Raw genomic sequence first — 15792 nt, 5'->3', positions numbered from 1 at the left:
TACAGGCACGCACCACCATGCCCAGCTAATGTTTTGTATTTTTTAGTAGAGACGGGGTTTCACCATGTTGACCAGGATGGTCTCGATCTCTTGACCTCGTGATCCACCTGCCTCGACCTCCCAAAGTGCTGGGATTACAGGCTTGAGCCACTGCGCCCGGCCTAGTTTTGTTGTTCTTTATACTTTTTTCAAAGTATATTTTGGAGTTAAATGTAATACCAACATTATTAGAAAATATCCACCATAAATTAACATTGTGGACCCCAGACAAATATCAGCATACCAACATGTTAGACTTTCAATGATGTTTTGGCCTTTAGAGTACTTTAAGATAATGGCAGTATATATAGTATATTAAGTAACCTCTTTTTAAAAAAATACAAAAGTATAACAGTAAGAGGGAGAATGGACAGACTTATAGTCTCAAACAACTTAGGGTAAAAATAATTGAAAAGTTCCCTTCTCCCTTTTGATATTTCTTAGAGCTCATTAACACACTTAGAGGTAGCGCCAGAGCTACTGGTAAGAGGGAAATAACCCTAAGAATCTGGTTTTTTGTTCCAGGAAGTTTCAGGCCTGCTTGCCTTATCTTTGTGTTTTCAAATTCTTGGATTTATCCCATCTCTTCTGAGAGGCTGATTTTGGTCTTTGAAAAAGCTGTATCTACATAGGATAGTTTTTAGGTACTTGTATCTGAAAGGATAGGTTACTGCTCAGGCCCAAATTCAAATTACTGGCTTTGTTTTTCCCTTTCCTTCCTTTTTTTTCCTTTTCTAAAGTAGGTTATTTCTATTCCCTTCCTTGGATTAGGGACCCTGGACAGGGTGATGCTAGGTAACCTATATGCTGGCTTTACAAGCATGGGTTCTAAGTTGGCTGGTTACTTACTGATGAACTTTTTTTTTTTTTTTTTTGAGATGGAGTCTCACTCTGTTAGCCAGGCTGCAGTGCAATGGTGTGATCTCAGCTCACTGCAACCTCTGCCTCCTGGCAGCTAATTTTTGTATTTTTAGTAGAGATGGGTTTTACTATGTCGGCCAGACTGGTCTTGAACTCCTGACTTCAAGTGATCCACCTGCCTTGGCTTCCCAAAGCGCTGGGATTATAGGCGTGAGCCACCATTTCCAGCCAAACTTCTTTAGAACTAAACATCCATGTAAATACAAATGGTGAAGATTTTAAAAAGAATGACATTTGAAAATGCATCAGCTTCTACTCCAGTGACCTCATAGAAAGAAAAAAAAAATCAGAAGGAAAGAAGAGAACTTCAAAAGGTTACATGACATAAAACCCACTACCTTTCAGGTTACTGGTAAGGTGCTATGTCCAAGGTTTAGACCAGGGGTGTCCAATCTTTTGGCTTCCCTGGGCCAAATTGGAAGAATAATTGTCTTGGGCCACACATAAAATACACTAATGATAGCTCATGAGCTAAAAAAAAAAAAAAAAATCACACACACACAAAAAAATCTCATAATGTTTTAAGAATGTTTACACATTTGTGTTCAGCCACATTCAAAGCTGTTCTGGGTTGTATGTGGCCCATGGGCCAAGGGTTGGAGAAGCTTAGTTTATTTGTTTATTTATTTATTTTTTGAGACAGAGTCTCACTGTTGCCCAGGCTGGGGTGCAGTGTTGCGGTCTCAGCTCACTTCAGCCTCCGCCTCCCAGGCTCAGGTGATTCTTATGTCTCAGCTGGGATTACAGGCATGATCCATCACACCCAGCTAATTTTTAAAATTTTTAGTAGAGATGGGGTTTTTCCATGTTAGTCAGGCTGGTCTCAAACTGCTGGTCTCAAGCAATCTGTCCACCTTGGACTACCAAAGTGTTAGGATTAGAGGCATGAGCCACTGCGCCTGGCCTGGACAAGCTTAGTTTAGACTGTGTCTAGTTCGAGCCTAAGATAAAGTTCATAGCATGCCTTGTCAGAGCATACCCTGTGAATGGTAGGTCAGAACCTCTTCAAAAGCACATTTGAGTTTTGGGAAGGTACTCATCATAAGGGAAGAAAGATCCATGCTTAATGAGGTCTACTCAGTGATGAGGTAGTGATAAGGGAGAAAGGGGATTTTAGGTGATGGATACATCATGGGTATTTATCACTCAGATCTGTCTCTTAGCCTTGTCTCCACTGGGTTGATGATTGAGTATTACTAAAAGCAGGTGTAGCTCTATTGAATTGGAAAGAGTTTGAAAGATAGCCAGGCAACAGTGTTGCATGATACTGGGATGTTCAGAAAGTGTAGACTTGCTTTTGATCACATGTGAGACAGCACTGGAGATTCACAGAAATACTTAGAAAACCTAGCAGAGGGCTGAGTTAATTCAGTAGATGGGGGTAATATGCTCTTAAAGATGAGTAATTACAGTCAATGTGCTTCCCTTTGCACTTTGAAGTAGGTGAAGCCTGGAGAAACAGGTTACATAAAGATACAAAAATCAATACAGAAGTCATAGAAACAATTGTACTTAAACTTCAAATAATTAGGTAGTGCTAATTTTGACAATCTTGCTTTCTCTTCTTACCTATGTTTTTCTTGTCTTTCTTGAAAGAGGTAAAAATATGAATCAGAATAATGCCATCACCATCAGCTCCACTGGGATAAAGCCAACACTATTACAAAAAAGTCCTATGAAACCTAACACACCTACAGGAAAGTAAAGTATTTCTCTTGTTTTCAGAGGCATTCCAAGAAATCTTTATCTCTAAAGGACACAGATACCTCCATAATTCTTTGGGTTCTGAAGAATGAGGTAAGTGAAAATTATGACATTAAGTTTCTATCTCTTTAGCAGCAACTCCATGTAGTGAGTACTCCAAAAACTCATATTTGTACAATAAAAACTTTCCAGAATAACATCCAACACTTACTTGTCTCCTACAATACCTAAGTTGATTGTGGGGTAGCCATGTTCCTGAATTGTTGCTAGAAGAGTTGAACGATTGCTGTCTCGAATCTTCCCTGGTAAGAGGTCATCTTCAGGATTTAGCAGCTACAAAGCCAAAAAACCACCACAAATTATTCTATTAGGATAATGTTGCATATTTCTAACAAAAAAAGATCCACTAAACAGAGTTTAGCACATCTAGCACCTACAACAGTATCTGGCATTTTGAAGGTGAATGCCCAAAGGATCTTTTTTTTTTTTTTTAATCGCACTTTAGGTTCTGGGGTACATGTACAGATCATGCAGGATTGTTGCATAGGTACATACATGGCAAAGTGGTTTGCTACCTTCCTCCCTCCGTCACCTATATCTGGTATTTCTCCCCACATTATCCCTCCCCACCCCCTGCTGTCCCTCCCCTAGTCCCTGCCAACTGACCACAGTGTGTGATGCTCCCCTCCCTGTGTCCACATGTTCTAATTGCTCAACACCCGCCTATGAATGATACCATGCAGTGTTTGATTTTCTGTTCTTGTGTCAGTTAAATAAATATCGAAATTATAGTAGGATGAGAAAATGTTCAAAAAATTCAAAAAACACTCAGAAATTTCACCGGTGATTGAACTGCAGGCCAAATATCCTACCAGTTTCACTCCAATTGGATAATAATGCTCTGGAGATGGCCAAACTAAATAAAACAATTATCTTTTTTTCTCCCAATATTATTTTTCAATTTGTCTTTCATTGGGAATATTTAGGGTATACATTGTGTGACATGACATTCTTAAGTTTGAACAGAATAATTGTTTATATTTTCTTTCAAACTTTTTGGTCTATTTCCTGAAGTGGGGTCAACAGTATCAAAGAAGTTAAGCTTACATGAAGGAGAAGACGACAGATGTTTTGTCTCTGATACTAGCAAACTTAATACTTAGCTACATGTACACACAATTCCATTATGCTGAACTTAATTAACCTTTAGAGATTTAATACCTACTATGTCTATGAAGAAAATTAAAGAAGCTTATTTTATCTTAGGATGTTCCAGTGAGGTAGTCAGATTGTACAGTTGGAAGAGCTTTGGGTTAAAACAGGGTTCAAATTCAAGTTGACAAAATTGTCTTAATTTTCTCATTTATAAAATATAGTAATAATAACTACTTTGCAAGGTAATTGTTAGCATTGAGATAATGAACACTCAATTTATGCAGATAAATGTACAATAAATGTGATTCTCTTTCCTTTCTTTATGACATATGATGTTGAAAGAACACCTGCTTTCCTCCCAATTGTTCTCATATTGTTACCCCTATATGCTAGTACAGATGAAATTAGTTTATAATGTGAACACAGACTATTAAATTATAAAATGCCTAAGAGTAAGGGGTCCTTAGCACACACACATTCTTACAGCAATTTATGTATCAGTTTTAAGATATGCTTTGATTTCAGAAATTATAAAGTAAAAAAAAAAAAGTACTTATTTGAAGTGAGAAAACCTGGACTACTAATTTAGAAGGTTAAAGGCAAGCCTGCACATTTAAAATGTTTAAGATACTAATATGGCCAACACCAGAGCTTCATATATGAATTCTCCCAAACAGTAATCACAAGCCCCTGATCTTCCTTCAGACTCATTAGTGATATTATGTGGCTGGACTTTTGACTTTCTATTGGAAAAGCAGAAGTTTCGCAACCAACTGTCCCCTTCCAATAGACTACAGGAAAACTCTGACCATCTTATTCAGTGTCACCAGGGAGTCTTCCCTTCAAATACTGTACTAATTTAACTTAATCAGATGCCATGTGACATTGCAACCCACTTTCATTCTTACTCACTGGCAGTGCTTAGAAAATTGCTATTGCAATGCTAATATAGATTAACTTTCTGATCTTAATTAACACAGTTATTAAAGTGATTATCATTTTATAAGGGGCAAGGCTTGCAGCTCTTTAACTCCATTAATCAAACCAGTTGCTTTAGAAAGAAAACTGGTTATATCATTTTTTTTTCAAAGCAGGGTGCTGACCATTAAGGTTCCTCTGTTATCAGGGTGTTTTCTTTGCTATTCATGCTCTTCTCTGTTATTTTGCTGCAAACAGTTCCAGAAATAACAGATAATTAGAGATCACTGGAGAACCAGTTATTTGTCTGTAAAATTGACATAATGAAATAATAGCTAGTTAAATGAGGGTGTAGGATTTATAGTGCATTTTAGGTAATTTCAAAGAAAACAATACAGAATTAAATAGAAGAGTATGAGGCTAAATATACTAGAATAAACTCACAACTTTCCCTTTTAAAACTGAATCTTATTTTCTGTTATACTTCCAGTCATCTTGGGAATGATGTCTGAAATGTATTATAGTTTCAAAACAAAAAGTAAAACAAAACATAACCCATCATCTCCATATCAAGCCACCAAGTTCAATTTCCTATTTTTGGTACTATCAATGGTGCCACTATCTTCCCACCTTTTTTTTTTTTTTTTTTTTTTTTTTTTTTTTTGAGATTGAGTCTTACTCTATCACACAGGCTGGAGTGCAGTGGTTCATTCTCAGCTCACTGCAACCTCTGCCTCCTGGGTTCAAGCAATCCTCCTGCCTCAGCCTCCCGAGTATCTGGGACTACAGGTGCATGCCACCACACCAAGCTAATTTTTGCATTTTTAGTAGAGACTCGGTTTTGCCATGTTGGCCAGACTGGTCTTGAACTCCTGACCTCAGGTTATCCACCTGCCTCAGCCTCCCAAAGTGCTTGGATTAGAGGTGTGAGCCACCACAGTTGGCCACTATCTTTCCACTTTTTAAACATTTAATTCTCTTTTTCTCCTTTGTACTCCACTCTTTCCAAAGGCCTCAATCATTAAGAATATTTTAATCCATCTCTTCCTTGGCCCTACATTTTCATTCACTCTCTTACTACCCCCCAAAACAATTCTAAGCATTCATTATATTATGCCTAAATTTCTGTGAAAGCCTTATACTGGCTGCCTTGCCTATAAACTATTTCCTTCTGAGAAATAAAACAGAAACCTCAACTTGCAAAAGTATACCATTATTTGCATAACAGCTAAACTGTACTAAACCAAGACATGTAACTTGAACTACCTTACGTTAAATTGCTTTTAATACAAGCTTGTTCAGATCTATATACTTTAAGATAAGCTCATGGACAACTTGTTTTAACAGTAACTCCACATGGACTCATATGCTCTGAAGATAAGACGGATTGTGATCCTCCAATTCACCTATCTTACAGATTCTGACCAGTCTCTGCTCAGACCTTGCTTAATAAATTCTACGTTAAAACTACCCCATGATCAACCCTAGTCCTCAAAATCCTATAAACACCCTCATAAAATTTTATGACTTCCCAGTTGTGAAACATTACTGAGACTCTGTTGAAGGGTAGCAGAATATGCCATCCCAAAATATGCCAGTTTGGCATAACAATTATTTTTGAGCTGAAGGCGCTGAGAAGAAAAATATAAGAAAAGGTCTCTGCCTTTCTCCTAATTTGCCTAAAAGTAGGACATAAGTTAACAAACCTATCTTTCCCAACACCCAGGAGGGATAAATCTTTGGACACTTAGCCTGCAGATGGCACCAGAGTTTATATATCAAACTTTATTAACTAGCCTTTAATCTATCATTAGTTTCCCATATATTTGCTTTCCCACAAATTGCCGGCCCTAGAGACTCAAGGTCCTTTTATTTTTTTGTGTGTCTCATCACTTCTCCAAGAATGTATTGTTCTTTGCTGAAGATGCTATTTTTTTTGTTTTGTTTTGTTGTTTTTTAATTTTGAAGATGTTATTTAAGCCAGACTTCTCAGCCATCACTTCAGGAGTTACTAATTTTCCTTTGGGTATCTCTCCCCATGTATACATGGGAGATCATTATTCCTAAGATGTCACATCATTCCCAAGACGACTGGGAAGTATAACAGAAAATAAGATTCAGTTTTAAAAGGGAAAATTGTGAGTTTATTCTAGTATATTTAACCTTATACTACTCTTCCATTTAATTCTGTATTTTTTTTTAAAATTACTTAAAATGCTCTGAAATTATTTAAAATGCCACATATACATGTTAAGTAACTTCTGTTTTTTTTTGTTTTTGTTTTTTGTTGTTGTTAATATGTCTTTTATAGAGGTCACAGGTAAGAACTCTTAAGATTAGAGGAAATATTATTTTTTCCTCCCCAACATTGCCAAGGTGATGTTTTCTTTTGTTCAGAAACTTTAATATAACCATTTTGTATGATTAACAGGTTTCCCTGGTGGTCTTTGTATTAGGATTTTGGTATTAGGAAAATCCTATCAAGACTTAGGCAGGAAACCTTGCCACCAGTTTTATTATTGGTTATACTGTATTTCAGTGAGGTCTCTTAAGGCTTTTTGCTTGCGGGATTCCTTGTCTATGATGCTTAGATAATTCCAGCCCTTGTTTTGAGGTCTGATCCTTTTTTGTTGAACTCCCAAAGACAGCTGATATTGATTTTGTTCTAAGTATAACGTTTCCAGAATTGTTTGGTTATCTGATTGGATGTATACTAATTTTTGTTTTTCCTACTAAAGGTCTGCTAAAGTATTGATTTGAAACTGGCCATCCTATCTGTCAATTGGCCACATTGTTTTGTGCCTATAAGAACTTTTCTTAGTTTTGCCTATGAGAAACTGGCTTTGGGAGAAATTTCCTCTCTACCCATTCTAGCTTGTTGATTTTTAGAGTTAGCTGTCAGGGGTCCAACCTTTACTGTAGAGGACTTTGGATACACTGTTTAAGTGCTATTTTTCCCTTTTGAATGACCATTAGCTAATGAATTCATAGGTTCATTTAATAATAAACTTGCACTATCTCCAGGCATAACTCTGGCTTCTGTTTTTTTTTTCACAAATTTATCTTTCTAAAAAGCATAATTTCATCAAGGACAACTTGGAATTGCAGTGGCCATTTTGAAGTACTTTTGATATAACCACAATTATTCACTTAAAAGTACTTTTAGAGACTTAATTAATCCGATAGTCTTGAGGGAATTATCAAGGGCCTAAGACACTATTTGAACTGGCTGTAATGACCCTCCCTTTCTTTCTCATGTATTGAAATGGGTTTGCTTGCATTTAATACTTTTCCCCTCTTTTCAAAGAGAAGATGATTAGACATTTATAGTGGTCAGCTCTTTACATATTTGTGGTAATCATTTCACTTTCTTTCTCTGTCTTCTGGAAACTTAACTTTTTAACTGATCAAAATTCAATTCTGGCTATTATGGACATACCTTAGAATACCAGATAGTTCAGATAAATAGGTCTAACACAAAAAGAGGGAGAAAAGTCAATGAGCTCTGATGAAGCATGTTGCTGCTCCAAATAGCTTTTAATAAAACTCTGAGGGAAAAAAAGAGGTTTAACTGAGAGTTAAGCTAATTGCCTTGCTTACTAGGTTATAAGATAAGAAGGGAAGAGAAACATTCAGAGCTTTTAAACATAATTTAAGGAGTCTTTAAGAATTTGTTTTGGAAAAACAGAGGTTCACAAATTATGTTAGAAAATAATTAATATAATATTTCCATTAAGATGACTCTGGACAGATTTGACTGGTTTAATAATTTTGGCTTAAAACTGTCCTGTGAAGCAGCTGTGGTAGCATGAGCCCATAGTCTCAGCTGCTTGGGAAGTTGAGGTGGGAGGATCACTTGCGCCTAGAAGTTTAAGGCCAGCTTGGGCAAAATGGCAAGACTCTTTTTCTTTCTTTTTTTATTCTGAATGAGTTTTCCTTTTTAAAAAAAAAAATTATTTCAATAGCTTTTTGGGGGAATAGGTGGTATTTGGTTACATGAATAAGTTCTTTAGTGGTGATTAGTGAGATTTTGGTGTACCCATCTCCTGAGCAGTATACACTGCTGTTTTTATTTCTTCTCTCTCTCTCTTCTTCTTTTTTCTCTCTTTCTCACTCTCTCTCTCCCCCCTCACGCTTTCTTCTCTTTTTTTTTTGAGACAGGGTCCTTCTCTGTCTCCCAGGCTGTAGTGTAGTGGTATGGTCATTGCTCACTGCAACCTCTGCCTCAGCCTCTTGAGTAGCAGAGACTACAGGGGCATACCATTGTGTCTGGTTAATTGTTGTATTTTTTGTAGAGACAGGGTTTTGCCATATTGTCCAGGCTGGTCTTAATCTCCTAGCTTCCAAGTGATCCATCCATCTCAGCCTCCCAAAGTGCCAGGATTATGGGCATGAACCACCACAGGTTGCATATCTAAATTTTAATATGCACAGTTTGTTGAAACCAACAAATATCTAAACCAGCTATTCCATATTAGCTATAGTTGATAACTATATCCCCAATTTTGAAAATTTCCTGGTCTTTAACAAGCTCATACAGTAATAAAATACTGGGCAGTTTTTAAGGAGTATACATAGACATCTTGTATGGCTATTCTTTGGGTTGCCAAGGCAACTGTCCTGCCTACCAATATGTCATATGAGATTCAAAAAGTGGACATATGTGAAAGCATATATATCTTTTTTTCTTTTTGAGAGGGAGTCTCGCTCTGTCACCCAGGCTGGAGTGCAGTGGCATGATCTCAGCTCACTGAAACTTCTGCTTCCTGGGTTCAAGCAATTCTCCTGCCTCAGCCTCCCAAGTAGGTGGGACTACAGGCATACACCACCATATACGGCTAATTTTTTTATATTTTTAGTAGAGACGGTATTTCGCCATGTTAGCCATGCTTGTCTCAAACTCTTGATCTCAAGTGATCTGCCTGCCTTGGCCTCCCAAAGTGCTGGGATTACAGGTGTGAGCTACCATGCCTGGCTAGAAACCATATGTATCAAAGGAAACTAAAACCAATACTTAAGGGAAGTTTGTACTGTGATTGGGTAAATTATGGCCTTGCCACATTAAGTGCAATTTCTTTTGCCCTTTCTGAAAATAAATGATTTTTTTTTTTTTTGCTATTGTTTTCTGGGTGTCTGTGAATCTCAAGCCTTCAGGAGAGATAATATGCTTTATTTATCTCTTTTATCACCAATTTCCACTATAATGCCTGGCACAGAGGTAGCAATTATCTGTTGAACAATACTAACCTATAGAGTCATAATAAAAACTAACTTTGAATGGGAAAAAGGGAGGAATGTTGAGCTATATGGGACCAGAGATTCTAGAATTTAGAAGCATTATTCTCTTGGAAAACTGTGGTATACTTTAATATAACAGGCCTGTTTAAGTAGGGGAATGAGTCATGCAGAACTAGTCAAAGCCTCTTCAAGAATAATAAGCTCTATGGGGGCAGGGAAGTAAGATTACAAACTCTTCCTTAGATTTCATGATATAAGTACCATCTCTATTCTCATACCATCACCTTAGCCTACTTCCAGTAAATAGTTTTAATTGAGTTTAAAAGGTGGCTTAAAAAAAAAAAACTAAAAATATGCTCTGTGGGATAATTGAGAGAATGAGTCTGGCCCTATAAAAGCTGGACTCATGAGAGGGAAATATGAGCAATATAGCTTAAACAAAGTTTCCTATTAACTAAATAGTTATTTATGAGTGTGTTAATTCTTATTTTACTTTATTTTGAGAAAGGGTCTTACTCTTTCACCCAGGCTAGAGTGCAGTGGTGCCATCATAGCTCACTGCAGCCTTGAATTCCTGGGTTCAAGTGAACTTCCCTCCTCAGCCTCCCCAGTAGCTAGGACTAAAGGCATGTGCTACCATGCACAGCTGTTTTTAATTTTTTAGTAAAGGTAGGGTCCCACTATGTTGCCCAGGCTGGTCTTGAACTCCTAGTCTCAACTGATCCTCCCTAAGTGTTGGAATTACAGGTGTAAGGCACCACGCCTGGGCCATGAGTGTGCTAATTCTGTTTTGCTTTCTCAAACTCCATGAACTTACTTGATGCACAAAGCATGTAAGTAAATCATAAAAGAGAATGGTTCATGAGTCAGCCAGTTTAACAGAAATTTATTTCTGATGATAAATATAGTGTTATTTGGTCCAAAGGATATTAAAATCATCACTGTGTAGATCAAATTAAAAAGAATGTTTGTTTTCTGTCAACTGATAATTTTTAGAAATGATAAATACATGTATCCTTGGAAGTAAGCACATCTGGAATGCTGATTTAGCTCTCCATTAGCAAAATAAAATAGTTTATTCTTTTGCTTTAACCAAAAGAACTATAAGGTCCTAAAACGACCTTTGAAAATTTTCATTTCCAAGACTTCAAGAAATTAAAAATAATGAGGGTTTATTTTCAGAACAAAGAGGTTTTTTAAAATCCCATTAATTTTTCTGTAATAGTAAGGTCAGAGGAATTATTAATACTTTAAAAATCTCAATAGTTTCTGATTCTTCTATAAGGTTCTGAGTTTCCAGCAGATTCACTTTTTACTATTCTCCATTTGACCTTAGAGTTTCTGACTGAAGTTTTGCATAACCTAAGCAAAACAGGCAATAGGAAGTTTTTCAAGAGTTCTCAGAGACAGATGGACTGAATTCTCTTTTCTAAATCAGGAATGAAATGACATTTTGACCCATTCTGAATACCATGCCACTAGAGATGCTCTAGAGGGAGAGAGAGAAAACCTGATTATCAAGTCCCTCTTGGTGATTAAAGATTACATGAAACTTTTTACAAGAAGTGCTGGCCATGATGTCCTGATTCACTGATACTTACCACACAGAAGTTGCCTATCATTTCAATAGCAGGATGGGCACAATTCATTATCTTAACGGACTCAGTACTGAGTTTGCATAGTTTAATATCTATAGCTAGCAGCTGAAATTCTTTGTTTATGTATACTGAATATGTGGAAAGGCCTTTGGTTATAATATTTCATTCTAGTAAGTAGAAGAGAACATTTCATAATACATATTTTTTTACTGGTTCTTCCTTGTTCTTCATATTCTGAGCTTGAAACTATCCTAAGTTCAATTTATGGTTTCTCTGCTACAAGAATGTGGATCCACTGGTATGATCTATAATACACAACATTCTATTTACAACACAAAACAGATGTCAGAAATACCTTTATCTTACAGACCCTCCCCCCACTTTTATTTTTAATACCTCATTCCCTGTTGACATGACTGCAACCACTGGAAACTTGTTAACTTCAACCTCTGTGACACCTACAGTTGCTAGAAGACCAATCTCTGAGGGGCCCATGTGGGTTCCTTTGGCCAAAACACATTCCCCTCTTTTAATGTCATGGCCAATGGGTCTGAAAGTCAAAGCAGAACCATAAACAGTGTGATTAAGAACAACATTTTCTCAACTCATGAGGGAAACTTTAGTGTCAAAAGAGGAGGACATTCAAGAGGAGAAAAAAGTCAAGAAATAAAGTAGTAGAAAAATAATGAAATGAAGGGATTCTAAAAATCCTATGCTTTTTTAATTTTAAAAGTTAAATCACACAACAGAAAACAGAAATAGGATTGGATTATATTACTGCTAAAGAAGAACCTGTGACTTCATATTTGAAATTTTGTTTTCTTGAGTACCTGTGAAGAAAATTACAAATTGTTTTGTGCTACATTATAGTAAAACTACCAATTGCAAACTTTCTTTGATTAGGCAAAAATCTGTATCAAAGTATCTAGCAGCATTGATGATAAGAGGTCCACAGCTGGCTAGCTTTGTGGCAAGGAGAATAATGCTAATGAGGTTACGGTCATAGAGGTAATTTCCACTTAGGTTGGTCCTGATCTGTGGCCACAGAGGTACATTCACCTTGGTGTGCTGCCATAAGGATGGGAGAAGTGTAGTTTCGTTACAAAGGGATGTTCAGCAAATTAGTATTAATGGAATCAAGGTAAACATATTCCATTGTAAGAAAAATAATTTAAGGTATACACACTATTTATTATAGGACAATAGCGTCATCTTTGTATATAAAGAGGTGCAGATTATTCCCTTATTATTGGTGCTCAGTAGAGCATATGCTATAAGTTAATTGTGTAAATGTCCAATTCTGGGATTATCTGAGTTAATACCAAATTCTGGATTACTTAGGGATGGGATTGGGTAATTTTGGATTATCTAGGAGTAGAATTAACCATAGAATATGTAGGGTCGTGACTTTACCTCTTTCTCATCTTGCTTTTGACTAACTTGCCTTTACCATCCTTCATTAAAAAGTAGGTAAGGCAGAGATGTGAAACAGAATTCATTTTTCTTCTTGTTAAAGCTCTGAAAATTAATGGCTAATTGACATGGCTACAGATTTATAGTACCCAGGGTTTCCTGAGTAAATGATCATGTAGAAACAAAAGTGGGCCAAAAAAACCCAAAAAACAAAAAACAAACAAACAAAAAAAACAATGACTAAAGAGAGATGGGTGTAAAAAAAAAAAGAAAAGAAAAGAAACAAAAGTGGGCTATATATTGTATGTGTTTTGAAGTTACCTGATATCTTGGCCTGGCCGAGCTTGTACCAGAATTCGCACTTCAAGTTCTTCAGTGCCCTATAATAAGAGGAGCAGGTTATGTAATTTCAAACAGAATTTCTGAGCAGTAGAATTTAGCTACTCAGATACTTTTGTGATCAGATAGGCCTAGGATATATACAAATACAGAGAAACCAAAAACTATTTGCCATACCTTTTGAAAACACTGAATTTCTAACATAGGCTCCTGAAAAATTAGAAGGTTTGGTGCCAATAAATAAAATTTTTTTGCTCGAATTTTTATGTTTTTTAAAAATATACCAATTGAAATATTAAATCTTGCTTTATAAGATTTAACATTTGAACTAGTACATTTATATATATACTTTATATATTTATATATTATATATATGTAGATGGATATAGATGGCTACCCTAACAAAGTGTGCATGGAGATAATATGTTTCTTCTTTTCCCATGAATCATGAGTTCAATACCATGCCAAGGTTACCAAATACCTGCAGAAATTTCAGTAAAGGACTTATAGTTTGCCTGGTGGTAGATTCCTGTATATTAACGGCAATAATCAATTTTACATTTATGGGCTGTGAATAATATTGTGACATTGGAACTGTGTCTTGTCATCTGGCAGAGTCTACGAATGCATGTGTTCTGAATTTCAATGCTCTGCTGGCTTCCCTGATGCCAATAAATCTGCTTAGACAGTTTTAACAGCAGGCAATGTGGTCTGTTGGCCAACAGTTGAATTTTATAAGCCTTGTATGTGGAAAGGTGATTAAAAAGAAAATCTCCAGATCAAGGAAAGCGTCTGTCTCTTGGCATGGCCAAATTTTACTATCTTCTCAGCTTGGGGGAATATATGTTTATTTTTAACCTTAGCTTTTAACATATATCTTTAAACCTTCTTCACAAAACAAGTAAGCTTATTATTAAAACCTCAGTTGAATTTATTCTACTTTTATTACTGGCTTATACTCTGGTTTCAATAACTTGCCACTATTTTCAGTGTGATACAGGCTTGCTTAGGTCCAAAAAGATCCCAACATCTTTTATTTGAGGCAATGGAGGGAAAACTTATATACACTTAGTATTTCTAGGCTGTCATTTGGTGGCACTGCTTTTTCCTGAATTACAGAAAACCAGAGGTGAAAGGGTCATTTGATTCAAATACTTGGCTTAGTGTAATATTCAAGAACTTGCCCAAGTGTTCTTCGTTAAATTCTTCTTTAGTAAATTCTAATTTCATGAACTCCTTGACATTTTATCAGAAGCTAGTCTCAATGGCAAATTTCTCAGCTAGAAGGTATGCCAATCATTAATGTCTCTGCTCTGGGAGGTATGTTAACCATTAATATCTCTGCTTTCTTGAGGTACTTTCTTTTCCTTGTTTGCATGTGAAACTGCTTGGGTTAAATATGGTTCAAATTCTGCCATAACAGCAATGATCATAGAAACCCGTCCTGTAGTAACAGATTTTCAAGCTTAAGGAAATTTCTTATTTACTGGAGACTCATATACTACAATATAAGATCCCACCATAAGCCAAAATAACTGGGTTAATCTCACAAACATTGCAGAAAATGGTTGTGACATAATACTGCCATAGGAACAACAGCACAATAAGACTTGGTGATGACGTACGTCGTCTGATTCCCTGATAAGTTCGGTATCTTCCACCTGGACTACTGCATCAGCACCGCAGGGTATTGGAGCACCTGTTGTAACCCGCATGACTTGTCCTGGCATTACTGTCTGAGTTGGCTGGAAATAAACATGAAAAAGCCAGTTGATGTACTTTGCTGCTGCAAGGAAATGTCTGCAGAGGATGTTAATTTCTTTAATATTTTAAATAAATAAACCATAAAAGAAAGTTTTACAGTCTTATTCATTTTGGGCCAGTGTAATAAAAGCTATCCACAAACAGGTGCACTCACACCAGAGTCTTTAGTTCATTTAAGCTGATTGCATAGGTACTTTAAGGTAATGACTATTTATTAGGTGTCTTTCTTGGTGCTCTGCTTTACTTTAGAAGAACTGCCACTTACATTTGCCACTTTTGCCCCCTCAAATAATGTGAATTTTCCTAATATATGTAAAGTGATTTGAGAGTCTGTAAGAAAAAAAATTGCTAGGATATAAATTATAAATAATAATTACAAAAAAACCCAGCACCTTTATAATTTATTGAAGCTCTGATATTTGAGAAATGCAGTACTTTATTAACTAAACTTTTTGGTTAAATAAAGGCAAGCCAGAAATATTTTAATTATTGCTTTTGAAAATATTCAAAAACATATTAGCTCACTAATGAATTAATAATAGAAGTTGGGCAAATATAACTAAATCATTTAAAAACGATTCCAGCCGGGCGCGGTGGCTCAAGCCTGTAATCCCAGCACTTTGGGAGGCCGAGGCGGGTGGATCACGAGGTCAAGAGATCAAGACCATCCTGGTCAACATGGTGAAACCCTGCCTCTACTAAA

At 36.3% G+C, this 15792-nt stretch overlaps 1 protein-coding gene across 1 annotated transcript in view; it reads right to left on the bottom strand.

Moving 5' to 3' along the window:
• Positions 1–15792, bottom strand: part of GPHN (gephyrin) — a 339003-nt gene that overhangs the window by 68618 nt on the left and 254593 nt on the right. The window contains exons 15-18 of the mRNA XM_037728619.1: positions 14951–15070; positions 13308–13366; positions 11970–12123; positions 2876–2997 (exon numbers count right to left, since the gene is read on the bottom strand). Of these exons, the coding sequence (XP_037584547.1) occupies positions 2876–2997; positions 11970–12123; positions 13308–13366; positions 14951–15070 (455 nt within the window). The remainder of the gene's footprint in view (positions 1–2875; positions 2998–11969; positions 12124–13307; positions 13367–14950; positions 15071–15792) is intronic.

The sequence above is a fragment of the Cebus imitator genome, unplaced genomic scaffold (genome assembly GCF_001604975.1).
Source record: "Cebus imitator isolate Cc_AM_T3 unplaced genomic scaffold, Cebus_imitator-1.0 Scaffold13, whole genome shotgun sequence".
Lineage (NCBI taxonomy): Eukaryota > Metazoa > Chordata > Mammalia > Primates > Cebidae > Cebus > Cebus imitator.
This window is presented reverse-complemented; position numbering and strand designations above follow the sequence as displayed.